At 43.3% G+C, this 21,001-nt stretch overlaps 2 protein-coding genes across 2 annotated transcripts; one reads left to right on the top strand and one right to left on the bottom strand.

The window, feature by feature from the left end:
- Nucleotides 1-1,853: 1,853 nt before the first annotated feature.
- LOC134338439 (phospholipase A2, minor isoenzyme-like) lies at nucleotides 1,854-8,027 on the bottom strand. The gene is made up of 4 exons (XM_063034248.1): nucleotides 7,994-8,027; nucleotides 7,738-7,897; nucleotides 6,376-6,500; nucleotides 1,854-1,972 (listed from the first exon to the last, which is right to left on the bottom strand). Exons 1-4 carry the CDS (start codon nucleotides 8,025-8,027, stop codon nucleotides 1,854-1,856), a joined length of 438 nt encoding a protein of 145 aa, XP_062890318.1.
- Nucleotides 8,028-12,007: 3,980 nt separating this feature from the next.
- Nucleotides 12,008-20,787, top strand: LOC134338362 (phospholipase A2-like). Its single transcript, XM_063034153.1, has 5 exons — nucleotides 12,008-12,052; nucleotides 14,103-14,133; nucleotides 14,230-14,389; nucleotides 15,627-15,751; nucleotides 20,669-20,787. The coding sequence occupies exons 1-5, from the start codon at nucleotides 12,008-12,010 to the stop codon at nucleotides 20,785-20,787; spliced, it is 480 nt and encodes a 159-aa protein (XP_062890223.1).
- The last annotated feature ends 214 nt before the right edge of the window (nucleotides 20,788-21,001 follow it).

The raw sequence follows: 21,001 nt of genomic DNA, 5'->3' as shown, positions 1-21,001 counted from the left end.
TTCTCTTCATCTCTCTCCCTCTCTCCCTCACTCCTTCCCTCTTTCTCTCTGTCTCTCTCTTTCTCTCTCTCACTTCATGTCTCTCCCTCCCTCTCTCTTTCTCACTATTTCTCTATCTCTCTCTCTTTCCCTTTCCCTCCCTCTATTTGTAACTCCATCAATTCCACAGCAGTCAGAAGCTAAAACAGGAGTGAGTCCTTGCACAAGCTCTCGAAGTCACCTACTTCTGTTCTCTTCCATGAAAGTACCAGGTGACAGGCATCAGATGCTTCACAACCAGAATCAGGTTTAATATCACCGGCCTATGTCGTGAAATTTGCTAACCTTGCAATGCAATACCTGATAATTGCTTCATGGGAATTTGGGAATGGTGCACTGACTTCAGAACAGGGCACCCTGCCTGGAATTTGGAAAGATGTCGATGTTTGACCTACTCCAATGAGGCAGCCACCAGACTCATTGTGTTAAACAGCCTGACCACTTCCAATTGTCCCCATTTGCTGAGGGACGTCTAAGGTCCCCTTTAACACTTTCCCTCTTGTCTTAATTCTGTGCCCGCTAGTTTGAGAGAAGGCAGCATCCATCATTGAGAATCCCCACCACCCAGGACATGCCCTCTTCATGCTGTTACTGTCGGGAAGGAGATACAGAAGCCTGAAGGCACACACTCAGTGATTCAGTAACGGCTTCTCCCCCTCTGCCATCCGATTCCTAAATGGACATTGAATCCATGAACACTACCTCACTACTTTGTTATTTCTGTTACAGTATTTTGTACTACTTGTTTTACCTTCACTATTCAACAGACATATAGATACCAAATGCCACTCAGGTTAATTCTCTATATTTATTTATCATGTATGGCATGGTACTGCTGACGTAAAGTTATGACATATGCCGGTGATGTTAACCTGATTCTGATTCTGACCCTGTAGTACAACCTCATTAATGTGATCACTGCTGTCTTACTTCTGGTTCAGTGTTGGAAATTCATTTGGTGCTCTACTTGTTTATAAGCACATGGGTGGTGGGGGGTGGGGAGGGGTGGTAATGGAATAGGTGAAGGTTTTGTCTGAGTTGTGCCTGTGGGATGGAAACACTCCAGGAGAAGTCCCAGCCTGTGCTTCCCGTCCTTTGACTGGTTTTCCTCGTTGTGGTACATGTGGTGTGATACAAGAGTGAGACGCCAGGCATGTTTCAATGCTCTCAAATCAGGTTTAATTGATTATAGAAGATACATGCCCATCACCTTAATATTATGAGTGGCACCAGCAATGACATTGCAAACAATCTCTGAGTATAATCACACCTGGATTTCCAAGTGCATTTTCCAATCATTATTGTGTTTAGACGCTCTGTAAGGAACCAACTGAGCATCTGTTGTGGGCCATCACAAAGTTTTCATCACCTTGATGTGATCAGATTTTTCCTCAGGTTCCACAGCTGAGGCTTTAAGGAAAATCTGGGTTGAGGGAATGATTATCATCCCAATTAAATTTATTCCTGGTTGTCCAATTGGATTCGCAAGTGCTGCAGCATTGATGTTTTAGTGAAAATATCGGCAAAATTGACATGATACTTTCAGATTTTGGTTTATAAAGTAACCAGTATGTGATTTCATTTGGAGAAAGATTAAAGTGATGAAAATCTTTATTTTTCTGAGTGGCACAAATAATGTAAGACAGGATAAGGGGTGTTGGATTTAAATTAGATTATTGATTATAGTATCATAGTTAATATGGATTTCAAGGATGTTTGAGTTCCTGGAAATAAAACAGATGACACAATTTGGAAGGAAAGTATTTGTTAGATAAAGTCAAGAAAAATCATAACCACATGGTCAGATCGACCTCCTATTTGCAGCGAGATTGACTGATGCCTTTATTCTCAGGGTTGTATTTTGCTTTCGAGAAGCAGATGGCCGCATTTCGATCACATTCACAGATAAACTTCGCGCAGTGACCATTACCACCTGAAAGGAAACATATTCAAAATAATCTATTATATTAATGATATTTGCTTTGGATTATGAAGGAATGAAAGATATTTTTATATTTTAATATATTTTGATATTTCAGCTTCCATCTATATATTATGTGCAACATTCTAATCTTTATATAAATGTTCTGTAAATCATTTAAAATACTAATTGTAATTTGGGTTTTTAATTTCATTGTGATGACCTCATCATTTCTAGAGTCAATGGATGCTTTCAAGCTGATGTCAGACTTGCATTGACATCAGAATAACAAATCCTGTGAAGATCTACACCACAATCATAGCTGAATCTAGAATTCTAGAAAAGTCCCTGGTGACCCCCAGCCCTTCACCACTGATGTGGCCCCAGGCAGCAGCCTTGGATCTTGCTTCTGACTCTGAGTTTTCAGTCCCACTGCAGTGACATTAACACAAACTGGAAGAGTGATATTCCACTGTGCTCCTGAGGGAGAAGTGACCCATCTCCCTCTCTCCTGACTGTTAAACTGAGCATATTTTTCATCTGTCTGGTGAGGAGATTGTATGTAACAAAAGAGCTTGGGAGAAACCTCTTTTAATGTGATCAGAATTGTCCTGCAAATATCAGCTTAGATATTTTATCTGGTCATGGCTCCATTGGGATCTTGCTGCAAACAAACTGGTCACAACATTTCTATTGCATTCTGTAAAATGCTGAGATGAAGTGAAGCAAAAATATTCCTCCTTTTATTCATCTGAATCCATTTTCTGTGGGTTGAATTTTGAAACCACAGCAGGGATCACAGGACAGATATGGAGAGGGTGTTTCCTGTACTGATGGGAAATAGAATCAGGGGTCACTGGCGCAGATTAAGGGCAAACCATTGAGGGTTCAAACTGGGGGAAGATCCTGTGCCAGAGGGCTGTGGATGCCATGAATTCACTCAAAACTGAAGCTGATTAAATTTGGGAAATTGTAGGAATCTGGGGATATTGAAATATGTCAGGAAAAAGTGTTGAGCAAGAAGATAAACCTATATCTTGACAAATAGTGCAGCAGGCTTTCAGAGCCAAATATTTACTCAATCTACTATTTCAAATGCTTTTTGATTGTGTCAGTGCTACCAGACGGTACTTATACATAGAACATAGAATAGTACAGCACAGTACAGGCCCTTTGGCCCGCAATGTTGTGCCGACCCTCAAACCCTGCCTCCCATATAAGCCCCCACCTTAGATTCCTCCATATACCTGTCTAGTAGTCTCTTAAACTTCACTAGTGTATCTGCCTCCACCACTGACTCAGGCAGTGCATTCCACGCACCAACCACTCTCTGAGTAAAAAACTTTCCTCTAATATCTCCCTTGATCTTCCCACCCCTTACCTTAAAGCCATGTCCTCTTGTATTGAGCAGTGGTGCCCTGGGGAAGAGGCGCTGGCTTTCCACTCTATCTATTCCTCTTATTATCTTGTACAACTCTATCATGTCTCCTCTCATCCTCCTTCTGTCCAAAGAGTAAAGCCCTCGCTCCCTTAATCTCTGATCATAATGCATACTCTCTAAACCAGGCAGCATCCTGGTAAATCTCCTCTGTACCCTTTCCAATGCTTCCACATCCTTCCTATAGTGAGGTGACCAGAACCGGACACAATACTCCAAGTGTGGCCTAACCAGAGTTTTATAGAGCTGCATCATTACATCGCAACTCTTAAACTCTATCCCTCGACTTATGAAAGCTAACACCCTATAAGCTTTCTTAACTACCCTATCCACCTGTGAGGCAACTTTCAGGGATGTGTGGACATGTACCCTGAGATCCCTCTGCTCCTCCACACTACCAAGTATCCTGCCATTTACTTTGTGCTCTGCCTTGGAGTTTGTCCTTCCAAAGTGTACCACCTCACACTTCTCCGGGTTGAACTCCATCTGCCACTTCTCAGCCCACTTCTGCATCCTATCAATGTCTCTCTGCAATCTTTGACAATCCTCTACACTATCTACAACACCACCAATCTTTGTGTCGTCTGCAAACTTGCCAACCCACCCTTCTACCCCCACATCCAGGTCGTTAATAAAAATCACGAAAAGTAGAGGTCCCAGAACAGATCCTTGTGGGGCACCACTAGTCACAATCCTCCAATCTGAATGTACTCCCTCCACCACCACCCTCTGCCTCCTGCAGGCAAGCCAATTCTGAATCCACCTGGCCAAACTCCCCTGGATCCCATGCCTTCTAACTTTCTGAATAAGCCTACCATGTGGAACTTTGTCAAATGCCTTACTAAAATCCATATAGATCACATCCACTGCACTACCCTCATCTATATACTTGGTCACCTCCTCAAAGAACTCTATCAGGCTTGTTAGACACGATCTGCCCTTCACAAAGCCATGTTGACTGTCCCTGATCAGACCATGATTCTCTAAATGCCGATAGATCCTATCTCTAAGAATCTTTTCGAACAGCTTTCCCACCACAGACGTAAGGCTGACTGGTCTTTAATTACCCGGACTATCCCTACTACCTTTTATGAACAAGGGAACAACATTCGCCTCCCTCCAATCCTCCGGTACCATTCCCGTGGACAACGAGGACATAAAGATCCTAGCCAGAGGCTCAGCAATCTCTTCTCTCGCCTCATGGAGCAGCCTGGGGAATATTCCGTCAGGCCCCGGGGACTTATCTGTCCTAATGTATTTTAACAACTCCAACACCTCCTCTCCCTTAATATCAGCATGCTCCAGAACATCAACCTCACTCATATTGTCCTCACCATCATCACGTTCCCTCTCATTGGTGAATACCAAAGAGAAGTATTCATTGAGGACCTCGCTCACTTCCACAGCCTCCAGGCACATCTTCCCACCTTTATCTCTAATCGGTCCTACCTTCACTCCTGTCATCCTTTTTTTCTTCACATAATTGAAGAATGCCTTGGGGTTTTCCTTTACCCTACTCGCCAAGGCCTTCGCATGCCCCCTTCTTGCTCTTCTCAGCCCCGTCTTAAGCTCCTTTCTTGCTTCCCTACATTCCTCCATACAGCCATCTGATCCTTGCTTCCTAAACCTCATGTATGCTGCCTTCTTCCTCCTGACTAGATTTTCCACCTCACTTGTCACCCATGGTTCCTTCACCCTATCATTCTTTATCTTCCTCACCGGGACAAATTTATCCCTTACATCCCGCAAGAGATCTCTAAACATCGACCACATGTCCATAGTACATTTCCCTGCAAAAACATCATCCCAATTCACATCCGCAAGTTCTAGCCTTATAGCCTCATAATTTGCCTTTCCCCAATTAAAAATTTCCCTGTCCTCTTTGATTCTATCTTTTTCCATGATAATTATAAATTACTCATCAATAATACTCAGTTCATAATTTGCTCTCTGCATATGATCCAGCAATATCTGGGCCCTGACCACTAGCTGGTGAGTAACATTAACAACACACACGTGTCAGACAATAACCATCTTCAAATAAGGAGCGTAATTCAGCCATCTTTCACATTAATAGAGTCGTAAAGGTTTTGCAGCTCTGAGCCAGGCTCTTCGGCCCAACTCATCCATGCTGACCCACTGTCTTTCTATGCTAACCCTTCTGCCTGCACTTGGCCCAGATCCCTCTGAAGCTTTCCAACTATCTTTGAAATATTGTAATTGTTCCCATCTCCTTTGCACCTTCTACATACCCAGCAGCCTCTGTGTGAACAAGTTGTTCCTTTTAAAACTTTTTCTACTCCCACGTTAAACCTAGACCTCTAGTTTTAGACTTTCCTGCCTTGGAAAAGGGCTGCGATTGTTTATTTTATCTATGCCTCTCATAATTCTCAGGTGTATAGTCTTCCTTGGATTGCTTAGCCTTTATGTCCCATAAGCTGCCTCAGGAAGGAGTTGTCCAGTATTAAGGACCCTCACCACCCAGTACATGCCCTCTTCTCATTGTTACCGTCAGGAAGGAGGTACAGAAGCTTGAAGGCACACACGTCAAGACTAGCTTCTTTCTCTCTGCCATCTGATTTCTAAATGGACATTAAACTTACGAACACTACCCCATTACTTTTTTATTTCCTTTTTTTGTACTATGTCTTTAATTTAACTATTTAATAAACATATATGTAATTACTGCCATTCAGTTTATTTCTGTATCTATCAGGAGTGGAGAGAATGGGCAATTTCAAGTTCCTGGGTGTCAATATCTCTGAGGACTTAACCAGGTCACTACATATTGATGCAGCTACAGAGACCATAGAAACATAGAAACTCTACAGCACAATACAGGCCCTCTGTCCACAAAGCTGTGCCGAACATGTCCTTACCAGCACCTTCACAAAGACGATGAGGGATGGACCAAAGTTGCTGACCATGGAAGCAGAGATAAAAATAAGACAATGAGACACTCTCCGATCATACTCACTATCACATTCGATTTTCCCGCTTGAGCAGCTGTACTTGTAATATATTACTTTGGGTGATTTGAGAAATCCACACTTCTCTTTTGTCGAAGCATCACCATAACAGTTGTCATGGGTCTGGCAGCACCTGTAAAATCACAGATAACGTTTAGTAGAAAACTCATGGACTAGAGTTAACAGAACACTGTTACAGCAGCCTCCAGTGTCAGACACTTCCCATGTAGAGCTAAGAGTCAGGAGGTGATCTGAGCTGAGGGTAACTGAGCAGGCTCATATCGTACCAGGGAGTTGGGGAGGAGCTTCACAGTGGGATGTGGAATCAGGATCTGTGGGGACTCAGGCAGGAATGTGGAAAAGAATTCCTCCAAGTGACATGACCACAATAGACCTGAGAAGGTGACCAATGCTTATTTTTTCCCTTTTTCTATGGATTGTGTGTGTTCAAGACCCAACAACAAGCAACAGACTGATCGACCAGCTGGTTGCCCTCTCTCCTTTCCTTCCTCGCTCCCTTACTAAGGGAGCTACTGTGTCATGGTTCTCTCTTGTGCTGCCATGATCGAACCCCCTGTTCAATCCTCCAGAAGGACAGAATCCTCCCTGGGAGCAGCTGCTCTGTCCTCGGTGTGTTCCACAACACAGTCCTGAACTCCTGTACAGACCGGTGGCACTGCAAACCCAGCACTACCCTCTGTACCATCACTGGGGCTCTGAAGTCAACAGGCACTGAGTGTCTCCCAGCCCTAGCAAGTGTCATTGTCCTCCTCCACCCTCAGCAGGAAACCTGCAGCCCCAGCTGCACCAATCTGTGATCTGTCTCTCGTGATCACTGCAGGACAGACGGCATATCCTGATCACGGCTGACATCTCAGAAACCACCACTGGAGAGGCTCCAGCAAATCAACTCGCTAAAACCACGGTGCAAAAAATTCTTCAACAGAGACCGCATTACCAACTCAATGGAGCCAGTTTCAGGACTGAAAGTGACACCAAGCAGAAAATTAATACACGGCCATATCTGCACCAACGGAAACTTAACTCAAGTCGGAGTACTGACAACTACAGCAAAAAGCAGATTGTGAGATATACCATCAGCAATTGCCCTCTCTGATTATTTCCAGGACTCACGGCCAGTATTTGTGTGGCCACCGCAGGCACCATAACCTGCCTGCAAACCCCATGACATCAATCGTCACTCACTACCACCATCAGAAACATATTTCACATTGGGAGATTTAATGGGGTATTTTAATGCTTCAGTGAAGATGCAATCCTGCTGCCTCTGACAATGAATGAGAACATTTCCCTGTCCCTGGACTCCAAAGGATGGTAACTGGCTCTGTAGAGATCGTCTGTCCACCTACCGGTCAAGGTCATCTACTGGTGTCCCAGATCCACCAGATCCACAGTAACAGCCGTAGTTATTGAATTGCAGTGGTGAAGTGATGCTTGGGTTGGCACATTTAATCATTGCACCGAACTGATAAAGGTTCCTGGACTCAATGGAAGTGCTCCCAGCACCAGCTACATCAGGAGAGAGAGGAACAGACAGACACAAACAGGTTAGAACATGAAGCAACCAACATCAAAGTAAGGCTCACTCGAGGAGAGTCTCCTTACCTGAGAGCAGAAGCAGGACAAACAGGCCCAACATTGTCGTTTGCTCTTCCCTGTCCTGGAAATCACACTTGTGAGGTTCAGTCCCTGGATTATATATTGGGAGCTGATAACATGGATAAGATAAAGACAAACTCTCCTGTTGATACAGCTGATCTCTATTTGACTGAGCTGGAGAGACAGAGCCAATCCTGACTGCTTCCGACTCTTCTCAGTGTGTGTGTGTGTGTGTGTTTGAGTGTGTGTCAATTTACATGTATGAGTGTGTGCGTGTGTGTGAGACTGTGTTCTATTATGAGTGAGTGTAACTACCTCAAGTGCGCTCATGATGGGTTTCACTGATTGACACATAGACACTGAATACAGAGTGAGACGGGGTGATGGGTTGGAATTGTTACGACACGAACTCTCGATAATTGGTATCACAATATGGTGAGGATGTGGTGTCACCTCTGAAAATGAGAAGAGTCACTGTGGGACTTGCCCTGCGAGTTGCATGAGAGGTTTCAGAACCAGAGATTGGAAAATGATAAAACATGAAGACCATTCAGTTTTGTTTGATTTGAGGTGTCCGGATGTGTCTGCATGATTAATAACCTCCAGCATTCCTACAGATTTCAGACGTTAAGATATGTGTCTGAGCCACAGACATTTTGCATTCTTCTTTTTCTTTGACGACCTTGTTTCAATTCACTGAAAAGTTAAGCTTTTAACAGTCTTCCATCATGTAAAGCACCTGCATGACTTTTGACCTTCTCCCTCAATCACAAGAACACAATTTTTTTATTAGTAAGTTATCTATACTAATTAATTCAGAGGAATTGATCAAAATTCCATTCCAGTCACGTACAGCTCCATATAAACAGTTCCCCATACATACTGGATATGAATAAAATGCAAATCCCTCATTCTGCTGAAGAAGATCTAGAATCTCATTCCATGCAAATGCACACACCTGCTCATCTTTATCTCACCAAACATAAATGAATAGTTCTGACCAATAACAATCGGAATTTGTACTGAAACAACCCAAGTTGAAGCACTGGGTTTTCTGGCTGACTTGTGAGAAAATGTTGATTTACAATAGGATGAAATGTGGGTGAAGGTGGGAATTGTCGGGGTGTTGGGTTGGTATTTGAGGTATTGGGTTGAACAGATCATAAGCTATATTTCCTGCTTCACCCCAACTCCTGAGCACAATGTGAACCTCGACCAAATGGGGTCAAACTTAGAAGAGGAATATTGTCACAGAATGGCAGCTGTAGTGATGATGGAGCCTCATTTTCTGTGCCCTAAAGGTTAAGCAACTTTCAGGTGTGAAAGGGACGAGTCATGGAGGGATGGAGAGGGAGGTGGTGCTCTTCCTGGGGATTGGTGACCATGGTGGTGACCCCATCAATAAAAGAACCCCTTCCACCCTCCTTCCTCCAGCTCCACTTTCCAGAGAGAGTTTGGGGGACAGGTCCAACAAATATCACCCACTGAAACCTAAATTGCCCCCATCTCAGCATTAGCACGAAACTGACTGTTCAAAACTTGACCCTTGCAACTTTATTGTCAAATTGAGGGAGGGTATCACAAAGGGGCAGTTTTACAGCCCTGTTGGGGCATAAAGAGACCCACGGGGCACCAGTCTACACATCAGTTTAACAGAGCATTAAGCATCCAAATGTGTGACCACACACACTCCACACCCTAGGACACGGGGAGGCAGAAACAAAACCATGTCAGGAGTGAACGTGATGATATCGGGTATACCCATTTTATTGTCCGAAACAAGCCAAGATCTTAAGTCTTGTACGTAGCTATTAAATTTCAAAGTTCAAAGTATATATATGCACTATATACAAGCCTGAGATTCATTTTCTTGCGGGCATACTCAGAAAATCCAACAACCACAATAGAATGAATGAGGGACTTCATCAAGTCCTTCGCTCACATCCACTGCGATGAAGTGTTTTGAGAGGTTGACCATGACATCTGACATATATACTGTATGACGTATGTCCGTGATAATAAACCTGATTCTGATTCAAGAACTGCGAAGGAGCACTGGAAACAAAATGTAATGGAGTTGCACCAAAGAAGAGCAATTCATTGCTGACTGTGAGATCCCAGAGAAAGAATTGTTTCTCCTGTCGACACTGAAGACGGCTGTGGTAAGGAAACTGGATTTGCCTCAATGAGCACGGTTTACTCCCAGGTAGACAAGATGGCCGGAGTGGAAACCAAATAACAACATCTGTGTCAGTGCTAACCTAGTGCAGTCCCATCAGGAACCATAGAGAGTGTAGCCACATGATTCAACCTTTTCCCAGTCCCACACGCAGTGTTGGGGCACCAGACCATCCACTAACGATGAATGTTCACTTCATCCCTCTGATTCTCCATTGCTGATGACGAATGCGGGATACAGCCTGAAGGATCAGGCAGACCAGGCCAGGAGAAGACCAGGGAAGTGAAGACATTATGTTGACCAAGGTGGCACAAGGAACAACAGGAGAAATATTCTGATGTGAGACACAACTCTGCTGATACTTGAAGCAGTCCATCTACGTGATCGGAATGAACTTGCCCATCCTGGATGGGAGAGCTGACTGATGCTCTGGAACCTATTCAATGTTTCTGATCTGGATCACCGTACACTGACACTCTGAGTCCTGATGGACCAGATGTTCCACCATGGAACCTGGTAAATTAATGACTGTGGTTGTGTCACCTCCCTCTCCATTCTTCCCTGTCACTTCCCCTCAATACTCACAGAATTACTTCATCTGCAATACACAAAAAGAAATGTGGCTCTTCACTCCCTGCAGTTTCCATTCTATGATGCAGCTCTGGGCTTCCAAACCTCAGAATGTTCCCTTTCCCTACCCCAACCTACCACTGTATGTTTGACCCTGTTTGGGTGAGGTTCAAAGTTTCTACTCGGGAGCAGGGACAGACAGCTGAACTTGAAATCTGCCAACCAACGGTGTCGGGCAACTCATCACAGCCCCCTCATTTGCCTTTTTATTCCATTACAATCCTTTGTTCTCAGGCTGCAGATTATTGCTACCTGACAAACTCAGCAATTCAAATTACATTTTTAGTCAGTGTTCCAACTCTTAGCAGTTTTATTGATTATTTGCATGTGATGTGTAAGAAGTGATCATTACATCTGTGCATTCGCATTGTACAAGACAAAGACTGCTCCTTACTGTAACTAAGTTAAAATAAGTAGTAGTTTTCCCAACAAACTCTTGCTCCAGAAGAGCAGTTTGAACAGGAGTATTGACCATTTATGTTTGGTTCAGCTTGTCAGAAAGAGAAAATAAGCCCATTCTTATTGAGGAAAACAACATTTATGATTCCTCCTAATTGTCCTAAAATATTTGGCAGAATTACCAAAACAGTATTGTCTATTTTTAAAGCTTTGAGCCAATATTCCAAATCCCTGTGAGTTTTATTATATCTTCCTGAATTGTACATGACCCAGTTCATGTTTTGTTTTCACCAACTATAGTTCAGATAACTAACAAATGGATTGGAATATCATAGTTAAAGGAAAGGTAAAACACCTCCCAACTTTAGCTCATCACGAGCAAAGCAACTTTGTCTAAGATTAAAAAATCATAATTTTCCTTAGGTTACAGTCTATTTCATCAAACATGGAGTGAATTCAAAATCCCTATCTTGCTCTTCATCTCTGTATATTATCTGGTCTCTATCCGACCTTCATTCTCACTCTCTCTGAATCACAGGATCTCAAAAGCTCCCAAGCTTCAAGGAACATTTTTGAAACTCAGCCTCATCTGCTCTCTTTTCCCTCCACACTCACTCTCTCTTTCTCTCCCTCTCCTCTCTCTCTCTCTCTCTCTCTCTCTCTCTCTCTCTCTCTCTCTCTCTTCCTCTCTCTTTCATTCTCTCTTTACTCTCACCAAATCACAGGATCTCAAAATTTGGCAAATCTCTTTTGAAACTCATGGATCACTCACCCACTTTCTATCAATTCAGAACATGAAAAAAGTGGTCAAGATGGCGCCAGCGTACGACGTTCCCATAGTCGACATCTTCCAGATGGTAAGCAAAAAGCTTTTTCACTTCTTTTACGTATGTTTTCACCTTAAAAACGTTTCTGGAGGGATAGAGCCTGCAATTTACAGCCTTCAGCACCGACGATCCCACTCCGGGATGTCCCACATCTTCCCCATCACAGTCTCAGCCATTCCTTCAGCTGATTCTGGATCACAGCCGAGCATCCCTCCACCAGGCAGATACTCCGGTGACCCTAACGGCTGCAGGAAGTTTATGACCCAGTGTGAGCTGACTTTCCAAGCCCAGCCAGGTCGGTTCAGTGATGATGTGCGTACGTGGTGAATCACTCGGACTCCATTCACCTGTTCAATGCTCTGTGAGAACAAGGTTCCCCCTACAGCTCAGTCCTTCCACCAACTCGTGGTTGAGTTCAAGAGAGCGTTTGATCTTCCGGTGCAGGGTTAGGAGGCAGCTCACCGAATGGTAGGGCACAGAAGAGTGCGGTGGAGCAAAGGGATCCATAATTCATTGAAAGTGGCCTCTCAGGTTCATAGGGTCATAAAGAAAGTTTTTGCCACATTGGTTTTCATAAATCAATGTACTGAGTACAGGAGATGGGATATTATGTTGAAGCTGTATAAGACGTTAATGAGGCCTAATTTGGAGTATTGTGTGCAGTTTTGATCACCTACTAACAGGAAAGTTATAAACAAGGTTGAACAAATACAGAGAATATTTACAAGGATGTGTTGCTGGGGCTTGAGGACCTGAGTTATAAGGAAAGATTACATGGGTTAGGACAGTATTCCTTAGAACGTAGAAGATTGAGAGGAGATTTGATAGAGATGTACAAAATTATTAGTCCTTAGGTATTGTAAATGCAAGCAGGCGTTTTCCACTGAGGTTGAGTGAGACTACAACCAGAGGTCATGGGTTAAGGGTGAAAGGTGAAAAGTTTAAGGAGAACATGAAGGGAAACTTCTTCACTCAGAGGGTGGTGAGAGCGTGGAACAAGCTGCCAGCGTAAGTGGTGCATGAGAGCTCGATTTCAACACTTAAGAGAAGTTTGGATCGGTGCATGGATGGTAGGGGTATGGAGGGTTATGGTCCGGTGCAGGTCGATGGGAGTAGGCAATTTAATAGTTTTCGGCATGGACAATTTTTGTTCTGTACTTCTCTATGATTCTACTTCCGTTTCCCATCGAGAAATAACGTGCAGGTTCAGGGACAGGAACCTACCTGAGACTTGAACCCAATCCAGAGAAAACACATTGTCTACTTTAATCTAAGGGTCCTGCCATCTAACCTGATAAATCCAGTTGTGAAAACATCACGGGCCAATGAGGTGACTTTAGATGAATGGCAATAAAATGGATATAAACTTTAGAAGGAAGTGGGGTTGTGAGGACTGACAGAGATGAAGACATAGAATCTTCTCCTCGGTCTCAACCCGAGACTTACAACTGCAGAAAGCCTCCTTTCTGTGGCCCTGACATGTCTGTCTGCAACTCATTGCAAAGTTTTTGTAAGAATGGTACTTGTGTCTGGAAATCTTCTTTAGAATTATAATCTCTGTTCGAATTACTGCAGAGAGTAAATGTGCTCTTTAAGAATAAAATAATGATGTTTAATCTGCTTTGTTAGCTGGAAGTATCCCCTCCTTGGTTGTGAGGGGTGGTCCCACCACTCGAAATAGTGATTACTGACAGCTAAACTCATTCAGAAAAGAGACCAAAATAGATAAGTAAATTAGTCTTTGACTTATAGGTTGCTACAGTATAACCTCTCTCAAGTGAGTAGGCTAATAGCTGTCTATAACTTTAAGGCTTAAGGTCTCGTCTTAAGTTTAGGACAATAATCTTGTCTGGCGGGAGGAGAAGATGGCGGCGCGCCTGCATGTGCGCAGCTCTCCGGTGCAAAATGATATCGTATCTGTTAAATAGGGGCCGTGGACAATTCTGATTTGATGGAGAATGGACGGGAAAGCACAGAGGAACATCTGGAGAAATTTCTGAAACGCCCGTTCGCTGCTGTCGTTACTGTGTGGTCAGGAATCTTTTGCAGGCTAGGCCTCAAAATCCCGTCCTTGCCTGCTTTTGGCCTGTTTGTCCTGCTTCTGCTCTCAGGTAAGGAGACTCTCCTCGAGTGAGCCTTACTTTGATGTTGGTTGCTTCATGTTCTAACCTGTTTGTGTCTGTCTGTTCCTCTCTCTCCTGATGTAGCTGGTGTTGGGAGCACTTCCATTGAGTCCAGGAACCTTTATCAGTTCAATAAAATGATTAAATGTGCCAACCCAAGCATCACTTCACCACTGCAATTCAATAACTACGGCTGTTACTGTGGAACTGGTGGATCTGGGACACCAGTGGATGACCTTGAACGGTAGGTGGACAGACGATCTCTACAGAGCCAGTTACCATCCATTGGAGTCCAGGGACAGGGAAATGTTCTCATTCATTGTCAGAGGCAGCAGGATTGCATCTTCACTGAAGCTTTAAGATACCCCATTAAATCTGCCAATGTGAAATATGTTTCTGATGGTGGTAGTGAGTGACAATTGATGTCATGGGGTTCGCAGCCGGGTTATGGTGCCTACTGTGGCCACACAAATACTGGCCGTGTGTCCTGGAAATAATCAGAGAGGGCAATTGCTGATGGTATATCTCACAATCTGCTTTTTGCTGTAGTTGTCAGAACTCCGACTTGAGTTAAGTTTCCGTTGGTGCAGATATGGCCGTGTATTAATTTTCTGCTTGGTGTCACTTTCAGTCCTGAAATTGGCTCCATTGAGTTGGTAATGCGGTCTCTGTTGAAGAATTTTTTGCATCGTGGTTTTAGCGAGTTGATTTGCTGGAACCTCTCCAGTGGTGTTTTCTGAGATGTGAGCCGTGATCAGGATATGCCGTCTGTCCTGCAGTGATCACGAGAGACAGATCACAGATTGGTGCAGCTGGGGCTGAAGGTTTCCTGCTGAGGGTGGGGGAGGACAATGACACTTGCTAGGGCTGGGAGACACTCAGTGCCTGTTGACTTCAGAGCCCCAGTGATGGTACAGAGGGTAGTGCTGGGTTTGCAGTGCCACCGGTCTGTACAGGAGTTCAGGACTGTGTAGTGGAACACACCGAGGACAGAGCAGCTGCTCCCAGGGAGGATTCTGTCCTTCTGGAGGATTGAACAGGGGGTTCGATCATGGCAGCACAAGAGAGAACCATGACACTGTAGCTACCTTAGTAAGGGAGCGAGGAAGGAAAGGAGAGAGGGCAACCAGCTGGTCGATCAGTCTGTTGCTTGTTGTTGGGTCTTGAACACACACAATCCATAGAAAAAGGGAAGAACTAAACATTGGTCACCTTCTCAGGTCTATTGTGGTCATGTCACTTGGAGGAATTCTTTTCCACATTCCTGCCTGAGTCCCCACAGATCCTGATTCCACGTCCCACTGTGAAGCTCCTCCTCAACTCCCTGGTACGATATGAGCCTGCTCAGTTACCCTCAGCTCAGATCACCTCCTGACTCTTAGCTCTACATGGGAAGTGTCTGACACTGGAGGCTGCTGTAACAGTGTTCTGTTAACTCTAGTCCATGAGTTTTCTACTAAACATTATCTGTGATTTTACAGGTGCTGCCAGACCCATGACAACTGTTATGAAGATGCTGAGAAGAAAGAGAAGTGCAGAATAGTCTATTCACCCAAAATGGTATATTACAAGTACAGCTGCTCAAATGGGAAACTCGAATGTACAGGTGAGTATGATCAGAGAGTGCCTCATTGTCTAATTTTTATCTCTGCTTCCATGGTCAGCAACTTTTGTCCATCCCTCATTGTCTTTGTGACGGTGCTGGTGAGCTGCCATCTTGAACCACTGGAGTTGCCCTGGTGATGGTTCTCCCACAATGCTCTTGTGCTGAAGCTCCAGCATTCAGACCCAGTGATGATGGAGGAACGGGTTATGTTCCATGTCTGGATGGTGTGAGACTTGCAGGGACCTGTATGTGATGCTGATCTCTGTCCCTCTAGATGGTAAAGGTTATTGGTCTGGGAGATTTGGCTGAGATACACTGGCTGCTGAATTGTACAATAGCACAGAATGCTGATAGTGGATATTGGTAGAGATCATTTCATTTGGTTTATTATTGTCGCAGGTAACAAGCCACAGTGAAAAGCTTTGTTTTTCATGCCATCCATACAGACAGAGTTGCAATGAAATCAGTTCCTTTGTCACTAGTAATGACGAGCTCCTTCTGTGTTTGGGAGCTGCGCTCACCCAGGTACTGGGGCGATATCCCACGCCTGGCTGATGGTGGAAAGGCTTCAAGCAGTAAGACATCAATCACTTCTTATGGGATGTTTAAGTTCTGACCTGCTCTTGTAAACACTCGTTAATGCATCTTGGTGAATTATATGTGAGGGTCACCAGTGAACTCCAGTGCAAAATCACAGAGACTCTGGCAATTCAAACACAACAACAGATTTAAGACAGAAAGTAAGCAAGAAAACTAACAAGAGCTCAGGCAAACTATGCAGAATCCTGACAAACAGAAATCGCTCAGATACACAGAAGAACTCGGACAAAGTTTCACCAGACAAGGGCCCACAATGACTGAGCAAAGAGGGGTTGGCCAGTTCCCCTGACCTACACCCTGAAACACATAGGAATTCAGAACAGCCCCGGAGCCCAGGCAAAACATTAACCCCCAAGTCAACGACTACACTGAAAGACAGAGAAAATCCTGTGCTGATTCAGTTACCCAAATTGAATAAAATTGATAAATGCAAAGAGAGTGTCTGATCCCAAACGAGACACCTGCAACACAAAGTGAGTGAGTTCTAAGAAGAATAATTAGAATCCGAATCGGAATCAGGTTTAATATCACCAGCACATGTTGTGGAATTTGTTAACTTTACAGCAGCAGTACAATGAAATACACGATAAATAAATATACAGAAAAACTGATTAACATTAAGTATATATGTCTAATAAACTCTTCTTGGGCTTCTACCCAAGTACAGGTATTAATTATATCTGACGTCATCAAAGCATCAGTGATAATCAATACCGGTACCCAGCTGGAAGCCCAAGAACAGTTTATTCATCATATATGCCGGGAAAGCACGAGGTGCTTTTTTTTTATACACATGTCTATTAATTAATTGAGTTTAAACAAATAGTGCAAAATAACAGAAATAAAGAAGTAGTGAGGTGGTGTTCATGGGATTAATGTCCATTTAGAAATCGGATGGCAGAGGGGAAGAAACTGTTCCTGAATTGCTGAGTGTGTGTCTTCAGGCTTCTGTACCTCCTCCGTGATGGTAACAATGAGAAGAGGGCATGTACTGGGTGGTGAGGGTCCTTAATGATGGATGCCGCCTTCCTGAGGCATCACTCTTGAAGATGTCTTGGATACTACAGAGGCTGGTACACATGACGGAGCTGACTAATTTTACAGGTTTCTGCAACTTAATTCAATCTTGTGCAGTAGCCCCCTCCCGCACACCAGACAGTGATGCAGCCAGTCAGAACGCTCTCCACGGTACACTTGGAGAAATTTTTGAGTGTTTTAGTTGACAAACCAAATTTCCTCAAATTCCAGATCAAATATAGCTGCTGTCTTGCCTTCTGTGGTTCTGTGCATTGGGCTTCATCAATCATGGGATTGAGTTTAGGAGCTGAGAGGTAATGTTGCAGCTATATAGGACCATGGTCAGACCCCACTTGGAGTACTGTGCTCAGTTCTGGTCACCTCACTATAGGAAGAATGTGGAAACCATAGAAAGGGTGCAGAGGAGATTTACAAGGATGTTGCCTGGATTGGGGAGCATGCCTTATGAGAATAGGTTGAGTGACCTCGGCCTTTTTTCCTTGGAGAGACGGAGGATGAGAGGTGACCTGATAGAGGTGTAAAAGATGATGAGAGGCATTGATCGTGTTATAGTCAGAGGCTTTTTGCCAGGGCTGAAATAGTTAGCATGAGAAGGCACAGTTTTAAGGTGCTTGGAAGTAGGTACAGAGGAGATGTCAGGGGTAAGTTTTTTACGCAGAGAGTGGTGAGTGCGTGGAATGGGCTGCTGGCGACGGTGGTGGAGGCGGATACGATAGGGTCTTTTAAGAGACTCCTGGATAGATACATGGAGCTTAGAAAAATAGAGGGCTACGGGTAACCCTTGGTAATTTCTAAGTTAAGGACATGTTTGGCACAGCTTTATGGACAGAGGGCCTGTATTGTGTTGTAGAGTTTCTATGTTTCTATGTTCTCTGTAGCTGCATCAATATGTAGTGACCTGGTTAAGTCCTCAGAGATATTGACACCCAGGAACTTGAAATTGCCCATTCTCTCCACTCCTGATAGATACAGAAATAAACTGAATGGCAGTAATTACATATATGTTTATTAAATAGTTAAATTAAATACATAGTACAAAAAAAGGAAATAAAAAAGTAATGGGGTAGTGTTCATAAGTTTAATGTCCATTTAGAAATCAGGTGGCAGAGAGAAAGAAGCTGGTCTTGACGTGTGTGCCTTCAAGCTTCTGTACCTCCTTCCTGACGGTAACAATGAGAAGAGGGCATGTACTGGGTGGTGAGGGTCCTTAATACTGGACAACTCCTTGCTTATGGGACATAAAGGGTAAGCAATCCAAGGAAGTCTGAATACCTGAGAAAAAACAACCCACATACTAACTGAAAAAAAATTTAAACGAGCCCCGGTTGTGACATTATGATTCCAGAACGGTGATGTTGGGGCCAAAGAGATGGTAATGACTGAAGATCAGTGGATGGAAAGGTCCCAGAGGAAATTTCAAGAGGCAGCATATACCAGCCTTTGATCTGGAAAACTGATGAGGGATAGTTTGCATAGTTTTCTACTTGTGAAATTGTGTTGTGATGGAATTTTTGGAGTGATTATGTTGATGATTGAAAGGAAGGAATGTCCATGAAATTTAGCAAGGCCTTTGACATAGTCCCACAGACTGAGGAGTGTCCTTACGGAGGTTTATAGAATAATGAGAGGCATAGATAAAATAAAAAATCACAGCCGTTTTCCAAGGCAGGAAAGTCTAAAACTAGAGGTCTAGGTTTAATGTGGGAGTAGAAAAAGTTTTAAAAGGAACAACTTGTTCACCCAGAGGCTGCTGGGTATGTAGAAGGTGCAAAGGAGATGGGAGCAATTACAATATTTCAAAGATAGTTGGAAAGCTTCAGAGGGATCTGGGCCACGTGCAGGCAGATGGGATAGCATAGAAAGACAGTGGGTCAGCATGGATGAGTTGGGCCGAAGAGCCTGACTCAGAGCTGCAAAACCTTTACGACTCTATGAACGTGAAAGATGGCTGAATTACACTCCTTATTTGAAGATGGTTATTGTCTGACACGTGTGTGTTGTCAATGTTACTCACCAGCTAGTGGTCAGGGCCCAGATATTGCTGGATCATATGCAGAGAGCAAGTTATGAACTGAGCATTATTGATGAGTAAGTACCGTCTGGTAGCACTGACACCATCAAAAATCATTTGAAATAGTAGATTGAGTAAATATTTGGCTCTGAAAGCCTGCTGCACTATTTGTCAAGATATAGGTTTATCTTCTTGTTCAACAATTTTTCCTGACTTATTTCAATATTCCCAGATTCCTCCAATTTATCAAATTTAATCAGCTTCAGTTTTGAGTGAATTCATGGCATCCACAGCCCTCTGGCACAGGATCTTCCCCCAGTTTGAACCCGCAATGGTTTGCCCTTAATCTGCGCCAGTGACCCCTGATTCTATTTCCCATCAGTACAGGAAACACCCTCTCCATATCTGTCCTGTGATCCCTGCTGTGGTTTCAAAATTCACCCACAGAAAATGGATTCAGATGAATAAAAGGAGGAATATTTTTGCTTCACTTTACCTCAGCATTTTACAGAATGCATTAAAAATGCTGTGACTAGTTTGTTTGCAGCAAGATCCCAATGGAGCCATGACCAGATAAAATATCCCTTACTTACTCTTCCTTCAGTTAGTTCTGACGAAGGGTCTCGGCCTGAAACGTCGACTGCGCCTCTTCCTATAGATGCTGCTTGGCCTGCTGCGTTCACCAGCAACTTTGATGTATGTTACCAGATAAAATATCTAAGCTGATATTTGCAGGACAATTCTGATCACATTAAAAGAGGTTTCTCCCAAGCTCTTTTGTTACGTACAATCTCCTCACCAGACAGATGAAAAATTTAAACAACAGGAATTCTGCAGATGCTGGAAATTCAAGCAACACACGTAAAAGTTGCTGGTGAACGCAGCAGGCCAGGCAGCATCTCTAGGAAGAGGTGCAGTCGACGTTTCAGGCCGAGACCCTTCGTCAGGACTAACTGAAGGAAGAGTGAGTAAGGGATTTGAAAGTGTTATTCTGATGTCAATGCATGTCTGACATCAGTTTAAAAGGATCTATTGACTCTAGAAATGATGAGATCATCACAATGAAATTAAAAACCCAAATTACAATTAGTATTTTAAACTGTTTACAGAACATTTATATAATGATTAGAATGTTGCACATACTATATAGATGTAAGCTGAATTATCAAAATATATTAAAATATAAAATTATCTTTCATTCTTTCATAATCCAAGGCAAATACTATATCATTAATATAATGGATTATTTTGAATATGCTTCCTTTCAGGTGGTAATTATCACTGCGCGAAGTTTATCTGTGAATGTGATCGAAAGGCGGCCATCTGCTTCTCGAAAGCAAAATACAACATTGAGAATAAAGGCATCAGTCAATCTCGATGCAAATAGGAGGTCGATCTGACCATGTGGTTATGATTTTTCTTGAATTTATCTAACAAATACTTTCCTTCCAAATTGTGTCATCTGTTTTATTTCCAGGAACTCAAACATCTTTGAACTCCATATTAACAATGATACTATAATCAATAATCTGATTTAAATCCAACACTCCTTATCCTGTCTTACATTATTTGTGCCACTCAGAAAGATAAAGATTTTCATC

The sequence above is a fragment of the Mobula hypostoma genome, chromosome 27 (assembly GCF_963921235.1).
Source record: "Mobula hypostoma chromosome 27, sMobHyp1.1, whole genome shotgun sequence".
NCBI lineage: Eukaryota > Metazoa > Chordata > Chondrichthyes > Myliobatiformes > Myliobatidae > Mobula > Mobula hypostoma.
The sequence above is the reverse complement of the archived record's forward strand: the minus strand, read 5'-3'. Positions and strand labels throughout refer to the sequence as shown.